This window comes from Strigops habroptila, chromosome 7 (assembly GCF_004027225.2).
Source record: "Strigops habroptila isolate Jane chromosome 7, bStrHab1.2.pri, whole genome shotgun sequence".
In the NCBI taxonomy this organism is placed as follows: domain Eukaryota; kingdom Metazoa; phylum Chordata; class Aves; order Psittaciformes; family Psittacidae; genus Strigops; species Strigops habroptila.
In genome coordinates this window covers 46,705,337-46,728,205 of record NC_044283.2, presented here as the reverse complement: position 1 = coordinate 46,728,205, position 22,869 = coordinate 46,705,337, and the positions used below count along the sequence as shown (strand labels likewise).

The 22,869-nt window shown below is 51.2% G+C and overlaps 1 protein-coding gene across 1 annotated transcript; it reads right to left on the bottom strand.

The window, feature by feature from the left end:
* Positions 1-214: 214 nt before the first annotated feature.
* On the bottom strand, positions 215-1,709 carry CLDN23 (claudin 23). Its single transcript, XM_030492251.1, has one exon. It carries the CDS (start codon positions 1,684-1,686, stop codon positions 985-987), a length of 702 nt encoding a protein of 233 aa, XP_030348111.1. The 5' UTR covers positions 1,687-1,709; the 3' UTR covers positions 215-984.
* Positions 1,710-22,869: the final 21,160 nt, after the last annotated feature.

Below are 22,869 nucleotides of genomic sequence, written 5' to 3'. Positions count from 1 at the left end.
TGTTTCTGAATCTGCTTAGAGAATTTTAACACTCACCTTTCAATGCCTGCTGCTCCAAAGGTCCCAGGTGAACTCACCCAATGCCAGCAGTTGGATGGAGACAACAGGATCTGGAGGTGGTGGCTTAGGATCCCACCTGGATCACCAAACTGTTAAAGAAAGGTCTTTGCCCCAGGTTTCCTGAAGCAGAATGTGAGACATCCAATTCCAGGGGAAAAATAATTTAATAATTGAGTGGTAGATCCACAGGGGCAGCTTGAGCTGGGTGCCTCCAGAAAGGGACCCAGAACAATGAAATCCCTGGGCTTTTATACCCTTACAATCTATGTACCTGTTCTTCACATGCTTTGCACATGCCTCTTGGTCCAGTAGTGATTTTTGTTCTGGAGTCTTCTTGTTCCTTACTGGATTATTCCTCTGTCTCCAGGTGGGGTGTTAGCTGCTTTTATCTAGATAGGTTACAGCTTCTGTTGACAGTCATGGCTTCCTTATCTTCCAGTTTGCACTGGTCTCAGGGACTCCTTTCACATAACTAAGCAACAGTTCAAGACAACTTTTCTAGGTTGCAGCTTGCAGCTTAAGGCTTCAGCAATGTTGGCTACTCTTGCTACGCAAAATTACTCAGACAAAATAATACAGTTAAAAGGATTCAGCTAGCTGAACTTAATTTACAACACTCATGTGGGACCACTGGAGCTACCTTTGCCCAAGCTGCTGCACAGTACAGGAGGATGAACTAAAAGCTGCATGGAGGGACTGCAGCCAGGGCTGATCCTCAACCAGCACGGCTTTGGCACAGTTGAGGGACCTGGAGCACAGCAGACTTTTGAGGAGGTTGCAGAGATACAAGCCAGGTCTTTGGTGGTGTTTCCAGCCTGCTCTGAAGTACCCCAAGGGAAGGTCATGGCTTGGAGGGGCAGGAGCCAGCGTCGCTCTCAATGCCGGGCTGTGGGGACAGTGCCCACTGCTGTCCCTGTGCTGGGGCTACAAGTCAGAGTCACAAGGCAGGGTGCTCCTCCACTGCTGTCCATCTTTCTCGTCCTCCAACACATCCCAGGGATTGCGGTAAGCCCCAGCGGTGGAGCACGGCCCAGCCTCCAGAACAGGGCTGGGGGGCAGTTTGGGGGCCCTGAGCTTCTTGCAGCAGTGGTGGAAACTGAGGGCGAGGGCCAGCCCCCCCAGGATCTCAAAGCAGCTTCCCAAGTAGCTCAGCACCAAGCTGTAGCCTACAACCAGCGTGCTGTCAGCTGGTGCAGGCAGTGCCCACAGCTCATGGGTGTACCAGGAGGCAGGCACAAGGCTCAGCAGCCCTGAGAGGAGCAGCACAATCCCTGCCACGCCAGCCAGCGTGTGCCGTGGCTCCTTCCGCCAGCAGCGAACCCCCAGGGCAGCCACCAACAAGCCCACCAGAGTGAGCACCAGCGAGGAGGGCATCATCCCTCGGGCCACCTGCACAGGCACCTGCTTGAAGTAGTCCAGCTCATCAGCTTGTCCGCAGAGGCGGTAGTGGCTGCTCTGCCGCTCCGTGCAGATGTCCCAGATGCCCTGCTCCATGACGAGGTCAATGGGCTGGTCGGGTACACGGCTCACCTGCCGCCAGTTGGGTGTCAGCGTGCCCGTGAGCGTCAGCAGGAGCCCGCAGGGGCACAGCACCAGCCCTACGATCATCGCCGTCGGTGTCCGCATGCTGGGGAGGGGGGTGAAGCGGGCTCAGAGGCATGGAGGTCCGGCGGAGCCGGGGCTCGCTGCTGCCGCTGCCCGTCGCCCGGTCAGAGGAGGTGGTACTGGTGCCCCAGCGCTGCTCGGCGCAGGCAGCGGTACCCCGCGGCGAGCTAGCGGCCCCGCAGGGGGGTCTGTCAGCCCGGCGCCCAGGCTGTGCCCGGGGCATGGGGAGGTGCCAGCGGCAGGAGGAAGTGCGGGCAGGGAGGAACCCGGCACAGGCAGCGCTGGCCGGCATCCAGCCCCGAGCGCCTGCACGGGGACCGCGGCAGGCAGCCGTCCCGGGATAGAGATGGCACTGGGACATCTCAGCGTCACCCCGGGGCTGGGCAGCGCTCCGTCCCCACGCCTCCCTGCCGGGGAACCACAGCATCCTGCTATGGCTCAATCAATTAAAATATCTACTGAATTAATGTGTGAAAGTCATTGATTAAGATTAAAAGCTAGCGGCTCTCACAGTTGGTAAGGACCCCGTGGTCCTCCCCAGGCCCAGGAGACCTTCCCAGACCCCGGTCTTCACAGAATTAAGGAGTCATAGAATCATTTATCTTCTTGCTCTTCATGCCAGCAAGCATCTCCCTGGTCCCTCAAGGACCACTCCTGAGATCGGCCCCGCTCTTCCGTTCCCAGGCTGCTCTGGGAAAGGGTCCCTGCCACCCGCAGGGTCAGCAGCCTGGCTCTCAGTGGGAAAAGTCCACTGAGAGAGGTACGGGAAGTCACCACATTTGAGAACTCCCGAAAAGCGCTGGTCTTGGGCCTCTCCGAATTTCATACTGCCAGTCACGCTGAGCCCAAAAGAGGGCAGCATCCTCTGTGGATTAACTCGGGATGATGAACCCCAGCTGATCTGGAGGGCTGGCTGCATGTGTGCCCCACAGCACCTTTGCACTCCCATGGGGGTCTGGGTGGTTCTATGCTGCACCAGCTGCGCCGCAGCTCCCTTCCCCATGCCTCCATCCTACAGCTGTTCCTGAATGCCCCCAAAGCCCTGCTGCTCTGTGGGTGCCACATCATTTTGGGGATGGATTTGCAGAGCTGTTGACCACTGGATCTCAGCCCAGCTGGAAGGCAAGGTGGATTGGGCTCAGTCAGAGGCTCGTGTCCCCAGCTGTGCCTGCAGGGCAGCAATGCTGACAGCCAGCTGTGCATAGCTCCAGACCAGGGACATCCGGCTCTGTCATATGCAGTTGGTAAAATTAGGCGCTCCTCAGCTAAGAAACTAAGGTAGGGGTTTTGTCTTATTAACTTTTTTAACTTTTAACCTGCTCCAGTCATTGACTCCATGCCAAGCCACCCATTTATGCCGATGTAGCTGTGGGTCCAACCAACACAACTGCTGCCTGCCTTGTGTTGCCTGGGGCTGCCTTCTGCCACGAGACCCTGGCCCTGACTGGAGCTGAAAGAGCCTGAAACCTTCTAGTCCTGACTGTCACAGAAGGCTGTATTTTTTCTGCACAAGGTGCAGGTTAGGTGTGAGAAAATGTAGTCCTAGTCCTCCACTGGGAGAGAGAGGCAGAAGGAAAGGGCTGGAGGCGAGCTGGGTGGCACAGTGAGCCTGGGTGCTATGGATGAGCGCTTGTCAGTGTTGTTTGGCTCCTCCCGAGCTCAGGAAGATTTTACTGAGGTGATAAAACGCAGCTTGGTGGCAATGCAGGCAGGTAAAGCAGTGGTCGCAGGCTGAGCTGTAGCTGTGAGCATGTGGGAGCAAGCCCTGAGCCCTGTGTAGCTGGCAAGGGCTTTGCTCCCCATCCTAAATGGGGGGGGGGGGGGGCGGGGGATGCTCCAGCCCTGCTGGAAAGGGAGGAATTCTGCATCTTGTCAGATTTGCCCTCATTTTGTCAGACAGGCCAAGAAACCTAGAGGCCTGCTGCTCAGAATGCAAGGGGTCTCACAGGTACCTCCACTCCGAGCTTTGCAGTGCCTGCCCTAGGATGCCTCTCCTTACAGCATCTTCCTTCTCCCCTTGTCTGCTCCCCCAGCAATGCTCAGCCTCTCTTCCCCTCACTCCCACAGGGTTGGATTTGGGAGGTGGCCACTACTTGGATCTGCAGCAGCAAGTGGAAGCCGGGTGCTGGGAGCATTATAATTAAGCACCAGGGTCAGGTTTAACAACCTGGGCTTTCGCAAATTGTTAATTATGCCTAGGAGGATGCATCTGCCCTTTGGGCTGATGCCCAGGCTCCTGATTGTGGGACAATGATAAGCAGATTAGGTGATATGGCCCTGATGCTGGATGGCCTGCCCTGAATAAGCTCGGGAAGGAAACGGGATTAACAGAGCTGTTTCCCGATGCCACAAAGTTATAGATTGTTCATTTCTTCCCTTTTACTTTCTAATGAGGTAGTATGAAAAGCAATTCAAAGCAGAGCCTGGCCCTCTCCAAGCTCTGGGGAAGCATTTAGAGCCATCTGGTCTCAGAGATAAAATGGCCTGGCCAAAACTGCCTTCCTTCCCACATTTCCCTAGCTGCTGGGTGGGAAGAGCCACCTTACTTGGTGTTTCCTACTTCTCCAAGGCTGTGACTTAGTTTTTCCTACCTTGGCAAACTCACCTCTTTAAGAACATGATAGAAACTTTATCCAGACCTGGTTGAGTTATCTTGCATTGTATTATTAATTTTTACTCCTCTTTGTAAATTGGAGGAGCAGCAGAAGACCTTGAACTAACTGGAACTGGAAAAGATCCAGGAGAGGGTGGTCAGAGCTTGAGATTGATTGCAAGGGAAAAAAAAAAAAAAAAGGAAAAAAGAAGAAATCCATAATGGGCTATTGGGTGTTGAGTGCCTGCTTCCGGCCTCAGATACTCTGTGTTGTTGAAGGCTGGGAATGCATTCAGGGCAGTATTGCTGTGTTCAGCCTGTTCCCTGCCTCCCTAGGCATCTGCTTCCAGCCACTGGTGGTGATGGTACCCCAGACTGGACGAGTGCTAGTGTCTCTTAGGTGACAGTGGCTCAGTGTTGGACAGCGAGGATAAGATTAGTGGCTTTTGGGTTACACCATTATCATACAACTTGGGCAGAGCTTGGTGTAATAGCTGGGCCTTTCCTAATGCCAGAAATGGCCACAGCTAGGGAGCACATGCACACAACGGTCTCCAAAGCTCCATCTGTAATCCTTAGTGCTTTCAAAAAGTGTCTTCCTGCATGAAGGCAGCTCTACCCCTTTACTGTCTGCTGTGCTCATGACACTGAGACCTGGATGGGACAGGGTATGTATTTGTCAAGGTGTTACTCTGACCCCCATCACTGCTGCGGGGCCTGTCCTCAGCAGCTGCAGGATCTCTCAGCATCCTGTTTGCTGTGTGGGGAAGAAGAGGGGCCAGGGCTGTTTAGCAGGAGCCTGCAGCTGGCAATTCCTGTTTACATCCCATTGACCCTGGGGCTTCATCTGCGTTGTATACAGCAAGGTCCCCCCACTCCACCGCACTGCCTGCATGTCATGCAAGTTATATTGTACCTGGCCACTTCTTGGGTTCAAAGTGGCCTTGGCCCATGCTGGACTGAGCCACGTGGCATTCAGGGCTGCAGACATGACAAACACAGTGCTGCGCCTTCCTGGGCCGCCCCATGTCTGGCAGGTGCCCAGCAGTCACAGTGCTTGACCCTGGCTGCATCTTTCACCCTCTCTTGCTGTAGGAGAATTCACTTTGCAGAGCACCATGTCCTGCCCACTGTATGAGACAGGGACTGGCTGGGAATGGCACTTTGGGGAGGATGCAGTTTCCTCTGGTCCAGCCCTTTCGACAGGTCCGCTAGCAACCTGTGTTTGCCTCTCTTTCGTGGCTGAAACCCTGCAGGCTGGGAGCAAAGCAGGATGGGTCCAAAAGCCCATGCTGGATTTTTTTAGCATAAGACCTGGTTGTCTCAGCCTCTCCTCAGACTCCATCCTGCTGGAAAGTCTCATTAAACAGGAGTCTGGATTGAAGGAATTGGTTCTGACTGTTCCATTTTGCTGCTTTTTATTCTAGAATTTGGTGTGGGGGAGTGCACTTTCTAAGAGTGCAAAAGGAGAGTGTCTCATTGGCAACTCGTTGCTTTCAAGCCATGGCCCAGGCAGCGTGTGAGTGCAGCGTGAACACGCTCCGCATTGTGCAAACAGCTGCAGTTGCAATGGGCTTCTCTGAGACTGGCTCCCAGCTTCCTCCCTGGACACACTACTGTCTTTGTGCCTGCTGGGAGGCCAAGGACAAGCCCCCAGGAAAGACAGGGTCCTCCTTGCTCTCTGAATGTGGAACAGACATCTGTGTGTCCTCCCCAGAGCATGGGCAGAGATGGTCGGAACCCAGCATGTGGTTCCATGCTCCAGCTCCCCAGCCTTTGGTGCAAGATGTCTGCAGGCAGATTCATTAGTCTTCCCTTTGCCCATTGACCTAACACCCTCCAGACTGGCCATGGTGGTGATGGCAGCCCCGAGGATAGTCTTCAGAGGGGTTATCAGAGATCAGGGGATGTGTTGGGTGTGCAATGGCAGGTCCCACTCTGGGGCTGTGACCCAGCAGTGGCTTATCATGCTCAGGCCTGTGGCCCACAGGAGTCTTAGCTGTTCACCCTGCTCAAAACTCAGCTTGAGGGAGCTGCATACACCCGTGCAATTTGGGGGCAGCATCCTGTAATGCCTGCAGGGAGCAGTAAATCCATCAGTGAGTGCTGAGGTTGTTCCCGCTTTGTTTCTGCAGCCCAGCTGTGACTCTGAACGCTATTTAGACTAGATCTTGGCAACGAGCTGCTGAAAGCCTTATTAGATGCCCCCCAGGTATTCACTCATCTGTTAAACTCCCTCACTCTCAAACTGCTGCACTTGAACTTGCCAGATTGCCAGTGCTGCTTCTGAGTCTTTGCTTTCAGTTCAGAGAATATCTAAAAAGCATTTTTGCAGCTATATCTATTTTTGTCTGGCTCAATCCTGAAATTGTTGAGAGTGGTTTGGACATGAAGTTCTCATGCTGGGTTTCAGACAGGGAGAAGAGAGCAGTTGAAGCTGTGCCTACATGTTTGTCCAGCTCCTGGGCCACAGAGCTTGGGAGCTAAAGGGCAATGCCAATCCCTGAGGGTGCAGAGCACGTTGCAACTGGCAAGGCAAAAGCAGCGCTTCATGATGGGGTTCATCTAGTTACTGTACATGTGACTCACTGCGCGTACTTTGATCTCTTGTTGGGCTGAAAGGCCTGAAACCAAAGCACAGATGGCTCATGACTGTGCCTTTATGTATTTTCTAGCAGTTGGGTCAGCTCTGTGGGCCAAGCCACTGGATGTATGGGCAAGGCTGCAGGAGAAAAGGCCTGCTTAAACCATTCCTCTTGAGAAAGCCCTGGGCAGGACACAGCTGGGTTCCATGCCTGTTCTGGGAACTGAGAAACAGCGTGACTTCTGGTCTACGGGAATTTTATTCTGACAGTTTTAGATGGAAAGATAGTTGTGTCTCTCTCCCATGTTACTCGCTGGTGAACAGATTGCCCAGGTTGGTTCCACAGAGGGATCCTGCCCCCTTTGGAGAAAAGCACAGGACTCTTCCAGGTTAGCCAGAGAAATCTTGCAGATGAAAGGAAAATCACAGAAAATCATAGAATAGTTAGGGTTGGAAAGGACATTAAAATCATTTAGTTCCAACCCCTCTGCCAATACTTTTCTTCTTGGCAAAGAGTCAGATCCATGCAGCACATCCTGCCTTCAATGTACTTGATACCATCAACACATGCTTTCAAGGTAGGTAGTCAGTACATCAGTGGAGACAAAACTAATTGATTTTGACATGGAAAAGCCAGTGAAATCACCAGCCACAGAGAATATGAAGCATAGGTACAAGCAAAGCAGGATTAGTCTTGGGTATCTTGTGCCTTTCCTTTTATATCAAGGTAAAATACTACCCCTCTAGACCTGTGCCCTGCAGTTCTGTCACCATCTGCTTCTTTCTAGGCTTGTGTTACCTTGTGGAGAACAACTGTGTGTGCTGCCTGGACCTGTCATTTGAATGTTTGAACACACATACTTGGCCAAAAAGCCACTGGCGTATGGGCTGGGGCAGGAGGAGAGTGTGTGAGTGAGGGGGAATATTGCCGTTCACCACGGTTCTTATCCTCTCATAATAAAAATTCACTGGGTAAACAGCATCACTGGTAGCCCTATCTGGAGGACTTTTTGCTGCTGAGTTTCAAAGGCTGATGCTAAATCATCAGGGTGAGGAAGTTCTTCATGAAATGTCCCAGAAGTCCTGTCTTTTCCTAAAATTCCAGGCTGCTTCAAAGCTGTGAGAGACTGATTGTCTCCCAGAAGGATTCCCAGTGTGCTGCATGTATGAAGTGCCAGACAGCACTTGCTCCTCACATGAGCTACAGGATCGCCTGCTGGGCCCTGGGATATACTGGTGCCCTCGCTCAGAGACTGGGGAGCTTAAAACCAGTGACAGTGGGAAGCTGTCATGTAGGTAGATGGGATTTTTGTCACCTGAGAAAATATGGAGGACTTCAGGATGGTGGTCTTTCCTCCAGGATGGGGTGGCCTCATCATTCTTGCCCTGGGAGATAGGAGAGGTTTCTACTGGTTTCTACTGCCCCACTCAGATGGGACTTTCTCACTGATGTGGCTGGGTGTTTGCAGCTGGCTGCAGGGCTGCCCTTCTCTGGGGGTGTCCAGGGCAGGCATCCTTGGCCACAGCAACCTTCCAAATTCAGCTCTGTCTCAAAGCAGGTAAAGCCTGCAGGCTACATGGAAACTTGGTACCCAACAGTATTCCCATCCTGGTGGAGTTCCGTTAAAGCTAAGCTGTAATGAGAGCAGCTGGCCCTGACTAGCTGCCTGTCCCCATCACCCTTGCTTCTGTCAGCGACTTGGGCAGGAAAGAAAGGGCAGGTAGACACAGCAGTCATGGGCAGGGTAAAGCTAGGGTCAACTGTCTCCATGCCATAAGGATGAATCCCTCTGTGGCACCAATTTGGTCCCTGACACTTATTCAGTTATGGGAATAGAGCTGCAAACATCCTTAAAATGTGTGATGTGTCCTCTTCACCACCACTGGAGGAAGGCTTACTTCCAGCATGCTAGCCTGCCTGGTTTGTGGCCTGTGTCATCCCACATCCCATTCTTTCCTTGGGTTGGATTGATCTGATTTCAAAGCATTTCACACCTCACTTGGTTGAATTTCATCTGACTGATGTAAAATCCTTTCTTTGCCAGGTCTTCAAGGTCATCTAATAAATCTACTTTCTGGCATTCCTCTGGTCTTGTTTTCTTTAACATTATCCACAATATTTCTGAGGCAGCGTAGCATGGCTTCTAGTCCATAATATGGAAGCACCGAATAATACCAAAGCCAAAGCCATTTTCCTGGTGTTCCTTTCTGTGTATGTCCTTCTAGTCTGACTGTAAGCTATGAATAGCTCTTGTCATCAGATCAAGGTGCTATTTTTGCACTACTTTTACATCCATCTTTCATTTAGATGGTATTTCCCATTCTGACAAGAAGTCTGAATGGGATAACACAAAGCCTTGTATGGAGGTCAAAATGATCACATCTGCTGCTTACCCTATATCTGCTAAATCTTTGAGAGAGGAAACTTAAATGGTTTGGTATAAAATAGTTCTCAAGAAATCCCAATTGTCCACTTCTCAGCCCCCATATTAGCCTCTTTGTGCCTCTGAATTAATCCTTTGTGCCGGTTGAATTTCCAGGCACTGAATTATGGATCTATAACTTGACTTCAAGCCTTTTAAACAGAATGCTATGCTCATTCTATGCCATTTCCTTGGTCTTGCTCCAGCCCTCCAGCAGTTCTTGGAGAGCGTGTCTTGGGAACTGGCAATGGCTCCTCCTCTGATAATGAGTGTTGCTGTAGCTCATACACATTTCACCTAGCTGAAAGTTCATGAACCTTCTCTTTCGCAATCCTGGCCCATTTCCCGACCCCTTTTCTACTCATCATCATGGCTAAATGCCGGGGCAAGAGCTTGGCTGTAGGTGCATGAGAGGGAGACTGCAAAGTCTCAGCTAGTTATCTTTGTATCTTGGTGGTTTGTGGGGGGTAATTGATCCATTCGGTAAGTTATTCACTTCTACAGTCAACTTTTATGTGAAAGTTAAATGCAAGAAAGGCAGCAGTCATTAGTTTCTTCCATTTGCTTTCCTCAAATGAACAACAGTGATGGTGTCACCCACTCATTGGCCCTTCCTCTTCACCCTCCTACAGTTGCTTCTCATGTCCCATCATTAGCTTTTCAGCACATAAACTATCTTCTCACTGGTAAGTAATCATTGGCAATGCAAACACTGAGCACAGAGTTAGCCAATTCAGTCTAAGGCCACCTGCAAACACCTGAGCTTTGAGAATTCTCACATCTTTACTCTGCTCCTCTCTTTTCATCCCTCCTCCCTTCTATAAAAAGCTGCTTGCAAGGAATTGCCCCTGCAGCACTGGGATTTCAGCCTGGACATTAGGAAAAAAGTCCTCCCCAAGAGCAGAGGCAGCCCTGGGACAGGTCCTCAGAGGTAGTGATGGCTTGCCACCTTTGGGGTTCTGAGTGTTTAGACAAAGCTGTCTGGCCTGCATCAGTGTTGGCGATAGTCTTGCTTCAAGACAGAGGTTAGACCAGAGACTGTGGAGGGCTCTTTCAGACAATGCTGCCACGGGTCTGCAAAAGAAAATATTCAACACATACCAAAGCTAGGTTATTCTCCTGCATCAGGAGCACATCTGCATTGCACACATTGGGCACAACAGTCCTTTCTTTTTCTTTGGCCAGGTGTTAGTGCCCTGTGAAGTAGCCCTATATTGCTCATATGTACAATGGAAACACAGCACATGTAGAAGAACTGACCTTGCATTCCTCCATCAGGCCTGTCACTGCATTTGAAATAGCCTTACTGAAATGTCTGAACTTGCAAGCTTCCTGCTGAGCTTCCTGAGCACCAGAACTTGTGATTTAACAGCTAGGGATGGGAATGCTTGCATCTTTCCCATGGCCAGGACTGCCCTGGGTGCCCTGGGTGCTGATGCCTGTTCTGTTGTTTTGCTGTCTTTGCTGTTACTGCAATAATTAGGATAAGGTATAATTACAAAGTTTGCCCTGGGACATATGGAAGGCCACTGAGCTGCATTGCAAACTCCTCTGTGTTTTCTGCTCCTTTTTGCCTCGTGACAAATGCCTGACCTCTGGTTTAAAGTAAGAAGCTAGTGGTAATGTAGGTATGAGCTGGTACTGTGTTCTTTGCTCCCAACTTCATCCTTCAGATCCTGCCATTCATCTGGCCTCTCCAGAATAACCTGTGGGTACTCAGGATGTCAAATACTTTTGGCAGTTGTAGAGGCAAACAAATTATTGTAGCTTAGGTGCCTGGCAGAGAAACCAAGGGCAAAGAATCTGGAGATGTGTCTTGGAGGCCAGCAGGAGAGGGAAGAAAAGGTGCTCCCATGTTTTGGAGACACTGAGGATCATCCAGGCAGCACCGCTAAGACCTTACCTCTTACTGCCTGGCACAGAGTGGACATGTTTTTGGAGAGTGGGTGGAAGCTATCACGTACAGATGGCTTAGCCTGGCTCTTCTGTCCTTTCACACCAGTGCCTGCCTTTGGAGGATGGAGCAAGGGGCTTTCTCCCAAGGAACACCCCAAATCTGGCAGTAAAGAAGACCCCAGTTTTTCCAGGAAGTTCACTGCAGACCTTGGAAAATGGTGGCAGTTTATAGCCTGTTCCCTGAACAAACTTGTGCATGTCTTTGCTAACTACCACCGATAAGTGTTCCCTCGGCCCTCTGATTCACTCAGACCTACCTTGTCCTTGCATGCCAGCAATGCCTCAGGAGCTGGGCAGTTATCAGAAGACAATGAATCACCTAAAACATCCGCTAACTCACTCTGTAAGAGCTCGTCTTACTCACAGCACAAATTCCAGCTCTCAGCTGCTCTGAACATTTTCTACCCACATTAAATGCAGCCGCTCCCAGTGGCATTTTGATCCATCTCAATGAGGAACACAGGCCCACATTAGCTACAAGACAAGGTCAGCAGCTGGAATCAGGGAGCAAGGCTTTCCTTTCCATTCATGAAGAGTCTGGTACCAGTCCCTGGTGCTTGTTTTTAAAGAAGGTAGGGGGTTTTTATGGCAGAGGTTCCCTTTTGGTTCTGAGTTTGTCTGTCATCACACCAGACAGAATTTCATTGGGTGACTGATGCCTCTAACCCAATAATGTGCCAGCAGGCTTGTCTTTGCAAGACTGACCTTTCAGGGGGATGTTCAACTTGATGTCAGCTATAGTTGCAAAGCCAAACAAGATCCAGTTCTGAGCCAGCTTTTTTTTTCTACCTTGGCTGGAGTTGCTCCTAGGCTGCTCCATAAATCACTGCCCAGTGATAAAATACCAAGGAGGACTGGTTTTGTCTGATGTTGCTCTTGAGAGGTCAAATCTTAATTTAGCAAAAACAGCCTCTGGGAAAGGTGATAGCAGAGAAATATACTGTGTGTCTTCCCACCCCTCCATGGGTTTTTTCCTGCACTGCCAGTTTGTACTGACACCAAGGTATAGTGCCTGTTGCACGTTACGGCCTGGCACAGTACCTTGGCATTTTGGCATTCCTGTCAGTGACCACACTGGTGTCTCTTGTCCCTGCCCTGATCCAGTGCTGGTGGGACTCTCACCATACTCTGCATGAGCCTTCTCCATTGGTGATAGCCACCCTGGGACAGATGGTATTGCACTCTGCTTATAAACTAGTCTTCTCATCAGTGTTATTCCAACATGCAGTGTCTTGTCTCACCCCTGCAGGCTGTTTGTTGCCAGCTGCTGCTTTGTTTAGGCTGTGAATACACTCCACAGGGGAGCACCAGCAGCCTGGGGCAGTGCATAGGAGGAAGAGAGAGGGAATGTCTGAGAGACAGTATGCGAAGGGTTGATAAACCCATGTATGTTGAAGAGGGCATGAGTGTGCACTGCCTTTCCAACACAAGAACTAGGATTTAGAAAGCACTGAATCTGCAGTGAGCCCCTCCTTGTTTATGAGTATGAGGTCCAGCTGAGCACTGATTCTTGTTGGCTGCCCTGTCACTTGGAAGAGGAATTATGATCAGTGCACTCTGGGAACTTCCTGGATTGCTTATGTCCTGCTGTGCTGTCCCTCCAGCATGGATCAGGGTGGCTGAGGTCTCCCATGAGGACACCACGGCCTGTGAACATGAGGCTGCTCCTTTCCGTAGAGAGCTTAATCCACTTGTTCTTCCTCTAGCGGACACACCCACCTTCACCGGTTCTCCCTTTGCTTCTAGTACCTAAGCTCTCAGCTGGTTCCTTATCCATCCCCAGGCAGAAATCCACATGCTACAGCTGCTCTCCATATGAAGGGCAACTCCCTCTCTCCATCTTCCCATCCTGTCCTTTCTGAAGAGCCTGTGTCCCTCCATTGCAACACTCTGGTCATGGGAGCCATCTACCACAAGATCACAATTCTGCGCACAGATCTCTGATTCCTCACGTTTATTCCCTGTACTGCGTGCATTAGTGTACAGACACCTTAGAGAGGCTCCCCAGCATGTTAGGTTCCTGGAGAGAGTTTGGGGGATTTCTCCTTTTTCCTTGCTTACGTACACGTGCTGACCATGACCCTGCTTGAGCCCCATTCTGCTGACTTTGTGATCCCTTCCTGTCACACCACCTGCTCAGCTTTCCTATCACTCACAGCACTGCTGGTTACTTTCCCGTCATTCCTAGTTCGGAAGGTGGCTTTGAACTACAAGGGGTGTGAGCACACAGAAACTCTGACATTTCCTTGCAGACATGCCTGTGCCCATGGGTGTGTCAGCCACCACTCAGCGTGCCTATGAGCTGATAGAGTTCTGCTGTTTTCTTACATTGCACTGAAACAGAGTTTGCACTCAGTTGTCTCCCTTCTCCTGTGAGTACCGCTGACTGCAGTCTGGTAGGAGCAGCAGACCTCCAGGAAACAGGTAGGTCACTGTCTTGCATCTTCCCACAAATGAGTGAGCTCAAACTGCGCATAAGAAGCTTCATCCTCAGCCTGGGCACCTTGCTGATATGTTTCTAGGGGTGGTGCAGTCCTGCTGAAGGCTAAGTGGCTGCTGAGTGCATTTAAACAGCCTGCTGCAGGTGAGATGGTGCCTCTGTTCCCTCTCGGGACTAACTCTGGTAAAAGGTAAAAGGAGATGTGTCTGCAAATCTCTTGCAAATACATCTGAGCTCTGAAATCCACTGATTTTCCCCCAAACAAGCCCCACTTTGGGATTTCTCTGGCTGGGTGCAGCCTGGGGTGGGATGTTCTCTGCACTTGTTGCTGCCTGAGAGCCAGGCCAAGTGCTTCAGCTGCTCTCTGAGTAACTGCCAACACTCAGGAAGTGTTGGTACAGATGCTAGTTCTGCTAAGTGAAGATGTTTCTGCAGGGAAACCTGGTTATGAATGTAGCCCTGGGAAGGTGAATGGTCTCTTTTGGAGGGAGAAATGACCCTGCAGTTGATATCAAGTTGATCCTCTCCATAGGTAGCTCCAGACTGAAAATGCCCTTCACAAAATGGCACCACCTTCATGTAAACCTATGGCTCGGTGGTTGTGTTCCCTTGAGCCCTGTGCAGGTCTGTGCGCTTTGGGGCCCTCTCAGGCTTATCTCTGCAGGGCAGTAGAGGTCAGCTACCCTGAACTCCCCCAGACATCCCCCCTGCAGTCATTTGGGCTGCCTTGCACCCATGTCAGAAGATTCCTTTCTTCCAAATCATGAAGGCTGCTCTCCCTGTGCTCAGACTCCCTGCATGGTCGCTTCCCAGCCCATGTGGGCATATGTGCCTTCAGCTGTGCTGCCGAGACCTTGGGTTTGGCTGAAGGCCTTCAGTTTTCCCAGGCAGAGTTCAAAGGTCTCCATGGCCAGAGCATTTCCCTGTGCGAGGGCACTGCTGTGCAGTTGCAGGTCCAGGGGGGCCCAGGGAGTCAAGGAACAGTGACTAACAGATACTAAAGAGCAGAAAAGATGAGGGATATTTTCTGGCTGAGCTTGTGGAGGCTTCCAAAGCCTCTCTTGGGAAGTACCTGTGCTTGTGCTATTTCATTCTGTCCTCACTTTCTGGGACACTGGTTTTGTTTGCCTTTTGTTTACTGGCTGTAGAGGAGTCCTTGGGTGCTATCAGCATCTCTCTGTTTGGGCTAACCCAAGTGCTCTGCCTTATTTTCATGCTTCTCCTATCAACACGTGTACCCTGGGGCATGGAGAACTCTCCCCTGCCTTTCAGCCCTTGAAATCACAGCTGGGGCAGACCATTGGTCCCAGGGCTATTAGCATGCAGTACAACCAGTGGCTGGGGAAATTTCTTCCCTATGGCAGTGTGTGGAGACAGGGATTAGGTCACAGCACTCGGTAAGTATCCTATAGGTACACGCAGCTCTGGTTCTCCTAGGCCTTCCCATCTGGTCCAGCGAGCTGGCACGTTCCTCTGCTGACGCTCATCCTTTGAGGGACCTGTGTTTGGAGGCTTGCTGCCTTCTCTGAGTGATGTCAAAATCAGTCCCAAATATTCTCTTTGAAGCTCTTCACGCAGCGCTGAAGCGATCTTGCCTTCAAAGCAGTTGCTGGAGACAGGCAGGCTGCTTAAAAGACACTTGATCGCTCTCACATCATGTTCAGGCTGTATTAAAATTTTACTGTGCTGTTTGCACCTCAGATGAATCACGGTCGCTCCTGAAAAGCACTGGGGGCTGGAGGAGGAGGGATGCATGCAAGGAAGTGGGCTTTTGAAAGGGATTATTAATGCACAGAGATGTTTTGGTGTCTGAAGAGGCCTTGAATGGCAGCTCTGTGCTTTTTTCTTCTGTGCTCATTAACAGTGAAGAGAGGAGCAGAGCACAGGGAGGACGTGGCTGCTGCTCAGGCTAGGATGAGCAGGGGGAGAGGATGTGGGAACAGAGGGAGGTGGGTGCTGTCTGTCTCCCTGAGAGGCAGTTTCAGGTTACTAGTTCAATGCCTGCCTCCCTTTGGGAGGCTGCAGTACGGCAAGTTGCTTCTTGATGTGCAAACAATTAAAAGGAGGGTGTGTGCGTGGGGAAGATGGAGAACAAACACCTCCTCTGGGACCTGGCTGCCTCTGCAGCTGCTCACCTAAGGCACCTCTTGCGGATGGAGTTTCACACAAGAAAAACTGTGCTGGAGGCACCAGGTTATTTGCAGGGCGAAGTTTGGAAGCGTGAGAGATCTGCCTTTGGCCATGGGGTATAAAGGGTATTCCTTCCTCTTTTGCCTGGGCATAGAGTGGATCTCTTGGGTCATATTAGAGTTTACAGTTGTCCTTTTGCTGGTCCCCAAGGTTGCCCTGTAATACTGAAAAGAGGGGTAATAGGGGGGAGGCAAGGGGGCAGGGATGCCTTTATTCCTCTCCTAGCAGCATCCTTGGACATGGGGAGCACCTTTCCAGCAGTGCCTGCCTGCACAGGGGCAGTGGCCAGCTCTCTGAGGGCTCTGGTTTCTCTGGGTTTGACACTGTCTTGCAAGTCCTGCAGATTCCTGTTGCCTTGTTTTCTGGAGAAGAGTTTTCTGGTCCCCCAGGCAAGGAAGCACATGACTTTGCCTCTTTGTTTTGCTTGAAAGTTCCCTACCTCCCTGCATCATCCTCGCCTTGTTGCAAAGAGGCCACCCAAAGCCACTTGTCCCGCTGCAGGCTTGCCTAGCGAGGGTCCTGGACCAGTGGAGAGGCCAGGAGAAGAGGCAGTCATTGGCCGGTGGGATGGGAAGCCTCCTCCGGCCAGCGCTCTGGAGGCTGAGGTGCTGGTAAGGACTGAGCAGCTGGACTGGTGTGCATTCCCATCCCAGCCCTCGGCACATAGGGCTGCCGGCACTTGGTGCCTGCATGTGCCATGTCCCCGTGCAGGGGCCGCCTTCACCGGACCAATCCAGCACACGGCAGCTGGATGAGTAATGGGAGAAACCCTGGTGTTGCTCGTGACAGGGGAGGATGCTTTTGTGTTTCTGTTCACTATCTTTTCACTCCAGAGCCAGTAAGCAGTGAAGGCAACCTCCATTTCTGTTTTCATGCTAATTTTCCTTTCTTTGCCTGCCTCAGCGAGCCAAGCACCAAACCAAGGGCTTTATATACCCTCTGGGAATAAAATGCCCCCCAAATCAAGCCCTTATTTATTTCTGCTGAAGCTGAAATGTGCCATTGCCCTTACCTAAAAGGGGGGGAGGTACACACAGGCCCCGTCTGCGCTGCTACCACTCCCTCTGTCCTGGTTGATTTACCACTGCCCCTCAGCTTGTACTGATGCCTGTCACTCTGCTGACAGCATGAGAGACAAACGCCAGTTTCCCTTGGCCAGAAAACTTGCTTTGCAAAGAAAAAAAGCCAGCTCAGGGCTTTTCACTTGGAGAGAAAGAGAGTGAGAAGAATAGACTTGAAAGCAAATTCCCGTGTTTTTTTGCTTCGGGTGAGAGCTTTTCCCACGCTCCATTGGAAGGAGTGCAAGGAGCAAATGTTTCCCAGTGCTGGTAAACACCAAACACTGCTGAGGAGCAAGGAAAAAAGGTAGTCTTATTGGAGAGAGGGAGAAATCAGTGGTGTGCTCTTCTACAGTGCCTCATGTCTGCTCCTTCCATGGCAATGGGTTTTCCAGACCAACCTATGCTTTCTGTGTGTGGCTGGAGTGTCAGACCCTGGGGTACTCTGACATGAGGCCATGTGGTGTTGCAGAGCTGCCCCGCAGCACTGGAGGCTACTGCTTCTTCCATGAGAGTCCCAGCAGCTGCACTGGGAAGAGGCTGGTGGCTTTATTTCCCAACCTGGCACCAGGAAGGTGCTTGACATGTATTTGCATTTGCTAGGCACTGGTCAAGGACCATTAGCTTACTCTGCAAGACTTTTGCTTCCCCATCCAAGGAAGGCTGGGAAAGCATGTCTGGTTTGTTGCATCTCCTGTGCCAGTCACTTTGCCTGGCCCAAGCCGTTTCCCTCACCGCCTACCTGTCTTCAGAGAACTGAAGAGTCAATGAACATCTTGCCTTTTGGCTTGCCCTGGCTTCAGGAGCAACGTTTTCCAAAGCACCAAGTGCTTGTCCCCCCCACCCATGCTTTCCAAGCCCATTTCCACATAAAGCCGGCGTTTAGCAGCCAGTCTCCAGCAGGGCGATGAGAAACCCATCCGTGCGTGGGAGAGCTTGCCCATGCAGCTCACAGCCTGGGAACCGGTTCACCGGCTCTGCAAGCGGAGGCCTGTCTCTGGCAAGGGAGTCTCTGTGTCTCGGCACATGAGGGGCTCTGTGTCTTTAAAACACCCCAGAAAGGCAGGTGAGAGATTTGAGGGCAGCTTTTGGAAATGAGGAACCAGCTGAGGCTGGGGATGCTCAATGGGCATCCACATGGGTTTGGTTCAGCTTTTGAAGGAGGCTGGTGTGTGGGTAAGTTTGGAAGACAATGCCCAGTAAACTGGATAGAGATGTGGGCCCTGCTTTATCCCAAAATGGGCAGAAGTGCTTGGAAGTCTGTCCTGAAGAATGCCCCAGCAGCCTGGTGAGCCCGCTGCTTTTCCCCGCTGGCCAAGCAAAGAGCATTCATGACAGCAAAAGCCCTGCCCAGGAGTCCCAGTTTTAAATGCAGTACTGGCGTCCCAGTGCCGGTGCATATTAGCATCTTCCCATCAATGAGAAATCGTTTCCTTCACCCCCTATCCCCTTGCCTTTGGTCTTGCTCATAGAAAGCCTTGACTAGAGCCTGCATGTGCCCGTATCTGCTCCTGCGATCTCTCTTTGTTTGGCTGCCAGCTTTCTGCACCTGCATGCACGCCTGCTCTCCCTCCCCACTGTGGTTAGTCCTTCCCTCTCCCACCCCATGGGCAGGAAAACGGGTTTTAGCCGGGTCCAGGGGGGAAGGCGGTGTTTGGCAAGGGCAAGCATTCCCACTTCAGCAGCAGCCGTGGGTGGGATGGGGGGACACAGGCAGCTTGGTTATTTGTGGATGAAGCAATGAAGCACGAGTTGCCCTGTGATTAACCCTCTGGAGGTCCTGCCCACATCTGTCCCAATGAGAGCTGGAATATCCATGCTTCCTTTGCTAATTGAGCCTGGATTGTATTAGCTAATCCATCTCCAAATCCCCCAGTTGTTCAGAGCTTAATAAGAGCAATCACACAGGCTGGCTGTGAGGCTGTGCTCGTGTCCTGTTGGGACAGAGATTACAGAAACAAAGTGTGTGTGGGTTTTGGGGTGGGGGTTTTCTGCTTGGTTTTTTTTTGGGGGGGGAAGTATTTTTTGCAATCTAGCCAGTTGCCATCATCATTATCTCCCCATCCACACATAATATGGTCATAAGAAAAAACACTGTTATCAAGTCATGTAGGCGATGACAGATGATGTAAAACCAGGGTTATGTGGAATTAATATCGGTTAGATACTGCATGCTCCAGTGGTCCTCCCTCTGCCATGGTGCCCACCACCAGGCTCTTTCCTTTTCTTGCATGGCTCACTGGGACAGGCTGGTTTGGAGGCAGGGGCCTACCCTACACTTTCCCAGGGGGATGCTCCAGGTTACCATCAGGCTCCCGGTCACACCAAGGCCCTTGGAGTAATGGCAAGAAGCAGGTGAAGGCCTTGGTCAGCATGGGTTGCAAGTATTCACCAGATACACAGGAAAAGAAAGAAACGGGACAGATACGTTCGAGGGCATTTCCTGTCCAGGAGGCACCACAGCAGCCAGACCACCAGCCCAGAGAAGCCCCTCCTCTCCAGAGCCCCTGCCTGAACGGCAGAGGAGATGCTCTGACGCAGTTTTGCTTTTTAAAGAGATGCAGGGACTGTTTCATTAAAATCCTATCTGTCATTCTTGTTCTCTTGAGCTTTTGTACCCTCTTCTTCCACCCAAACTACCTCAAGCGGGAGAGGGGACTGGAGCAGCTGTGGGAGCCCCTGGCCATGGCATACAAAGCTCACTTGTTATCAGCACTGTCATATGCCTTTCTGCCTCCTCCCCCCTCCCAGCCCCATCACAACCACTACGTCCTGAAAGCACAAACTGAGCATCCATCAAAAGGCCTATTATCCCACGATTTCTTAACAGCCACTGTTGCTCTTGGGTACAGAGAGCCGAGCTCCCCCTTTGACAGAGTCCCCCGAGCAAAGGAATAGCAGCGCCTGTCGCTGGTTGGCATACTGATTCGCAGCCTGTCGTGGCAGCCAGGGTGGGACGTGGGGCTGCTGCCTGCACATGGGGTTGCATTAATGATTTAGGCCTTCACTCCGGTCCTACAAGGTAGATGGATCCTACTGAGATCATACTTTGGGCCTCCAGATATTAGCAGGGGGGTAAGTCCCATAGAGGACAGTGAAGAGATCACATTAGTGTTTCATTCTTTATGTCTGATGCTTTTAATCTGCTCTTCCCAGGAAAGAAGTGCTGGGTTTTGAGGGGTTTTTTGGATCTGGATCTCATGGTGGTGTTTTGAACACAAGGGGCACCAAGATGGGGTGTCAGGGTGGCGACAGTCTCCCCAGGACCAAGGGAAAATCCTGGTGGTGGAAGGCAGGCACTGCGGTGGGCAGCCGGCACCTCTGCTCTGGCAGGAAAGGGTGGTCTTGGGGAGAAGAGGGACATTTCAAACAAAGCCATCAGCCTCTGGGGCAGGAGGAGGGTCTGCAGTGCACGGAGAGGCAGTTTCCAGGGAGGTGAACATTGACCGAAGCAGCTTGTTGACAGGCAGCAGCTATTAACATCCCCGGAGCCTGCTGAAGAACGGCCCTTTGCTCTTTCGCCAGGCAGGCAGAAGGTGCTGGCACTGGCTGCCCCTGCCTGCATCACAGGTGACTTCCCTTGCTGCCAGTTGAAGCACAGATGGGGCCACCCCACTTCCACCCAAAAGATCTGCCAGCTGTGACACCATGGGCGAGCTGGAGTCCTGACAGGGAAAGGAAGACACCCCAGCACTTTGGGGACCACGAGGTCTGTGCACCACAGCTGGAAATGAGGATTTGCTCATTCACACTGTGTGGAGCATAACTGATAAGAAGTGTCACTTTTTTTCCTGTTGGTTTTTTTTTAGGTCCCCTGGAGTACTACTGCACCAGCAGCCCTGGGAACAGGGCAGCTTTGCTGGCCAGGAGCAATGCTGAACTCATCTCCAGAGAGGTTTGTTCTCTTTGTCCACCCACAGAGAAGTCCCTGTGGGTTTATGCCTGTTTGTCTTCCTGTTCAAGGGGGGGGTTCTCTTACAGCTGGAACACTTTGAGAACAAGACTCAGAGATGGCCTCGCTCCTGCCAGCGAGGGATGGTGCTTGAAGCTCCAGTCGGCCTAAGGTTTCCCTTTGTGCCTTCAGGGTTGCTCCAAGCCATGTGTCTTGTTGCTGAGCCAGCATTCTGGAAAACAATACATTGGAAGATATATGGCTGGCCAGGACACGTGGTTGTGTCTTAGCAGGCTTTGTGTACTGCTTTCCACATGAGAGGGCTTCTTCAGTGCAAGTTTTCTTGGACATTGAGAAAATACCTAAAATGAACAATGGTGGACATTGTATTGGAGAACCCATGAGACTTCAGAGCCATGCAAAAAGCCATCAGGTCTCTGACCTTACAGAACAACTGTTTTATGAAATTCCGAGGCTGTTCAATTCTCCACTGAAATCTTTGGACATTAACAGGCTGACATTACTAGAAAAATGAATTTTCATTATCCCATAATCCCGAGGCATCTGGCATGGGAAAGGTTTTCCTACCTGGGGTGAACATCTCAGAACCGTTCACTCAGCAAGTCCAGTGCTGTTCCAGTGTGAACAGGAGATGAATCTTAAACCTGGTTTCCCTTCCCTAAGCTGTCCCTGACTTTTCCCTCAGAAGGCATTCTGAGAACATTATAGCACCTTAGCTATTAGAAAATTCTAGCACTCTTATTGAAAAGAATGGAGGTTCTTTTTGAAGTTCTAGGTATGAAATTCAGGTTGCTTCATCTGGGGAAGTTCACTAAAATTAGCCAGCTCTGCAAACCTCAGCTACAACCTCAGCTGGGTTCTTTCATCCAAACCTTTTAAACACGGAAAATGTCAGAAATTTGGGCCACTCATTTTCCCGTCTCAACCATGAGATGTAGCTCTGTTTGAGAAAAGAGGTTTCTCTCATGAGGAAGGCGTTTCTCAGAGCTTATTTACTCATTAGACTGGGCACTGGGATCCTGAATGCAAAAAAAATGCAGCAAATTGATTGCAAGTGGTTTGCTTGAAAGAAGAAGCAGGAGGTGTGTTAAGCAGACGTCTTCATGGCAATGTGGCAAATTAGGTAGAGGAGTTCCTGTATTTTCCTGTGTTTCTGCTTACTGTGGTGCCTCTGGACTATTTTAACAGCTGATCAAGAAAAGAAGGGAGAGCACGAGCAGACAGCCGTAACTGCGGAAGAGCAGCCAGCTGGGATGTTTGCAAGCAAAAAGGTTTGTGAGCTGCAGCGCTGCCAAAATTCCCCGAAGGAGAAGAAATTACTGGGATGATTGGTTCCTGAGAAGGAAATTTTTTCTATGATAAGTGCTGTGCATATCGCCAGCTTCTGTTTTTCTATTCGGTGCTTGGGTTTCCCATGGAGCAAGCCTATTTGCGTTTTTAATCCACTATTTTCTCCTGAAATGTACGAGACCAGGAATACTTTGTTGCACTAAAAGAGAGGGAACTTAAGCAAGGAATGGAGATAATGCCCTGACCAGGGCAGGGATATACCTGGGGTTCTTTTCCCTAGTTTTGGAGAATTTAGGTGCTCAAAACCAGACACCACAGGGGAAGCACTAGGGTGAGGGAAGACTTTCCCGCCTACTCTAAAGCACAACTCAGCCACTACAGGGAGCAAAATCTCGTCCCCTCCCTTTTCATGATCCCCAGCCCCCCAGGCCAACAGGATTTTGGGATTTCCTGAGATGCTGTCTGCATTTTTCCCACGGTGGGGGTCAAATCCCGCCTTCCATCCCTGCAAACTTCTTTCCCCAGCATCCCCTCAGGCTGAACTTCACCTGGCACGCTCGGCCAGGATGAGTGAATGCTCTAGTTCCCAGCATCTTCCAGCTGGGTCCAGGACAAGCCTGGTGGGGAGTGTTGGGGAGGGGGGATGTGCGCCGGCTGGCTGTGTCTCTGCAAGGGGCGTGGGACCCTGTGGGGTCCGGAGGGGTTTCTGGGGCATGTGGGTGCCTGCACCCCCCGATGGGGGTGGTACCCTCGGGGG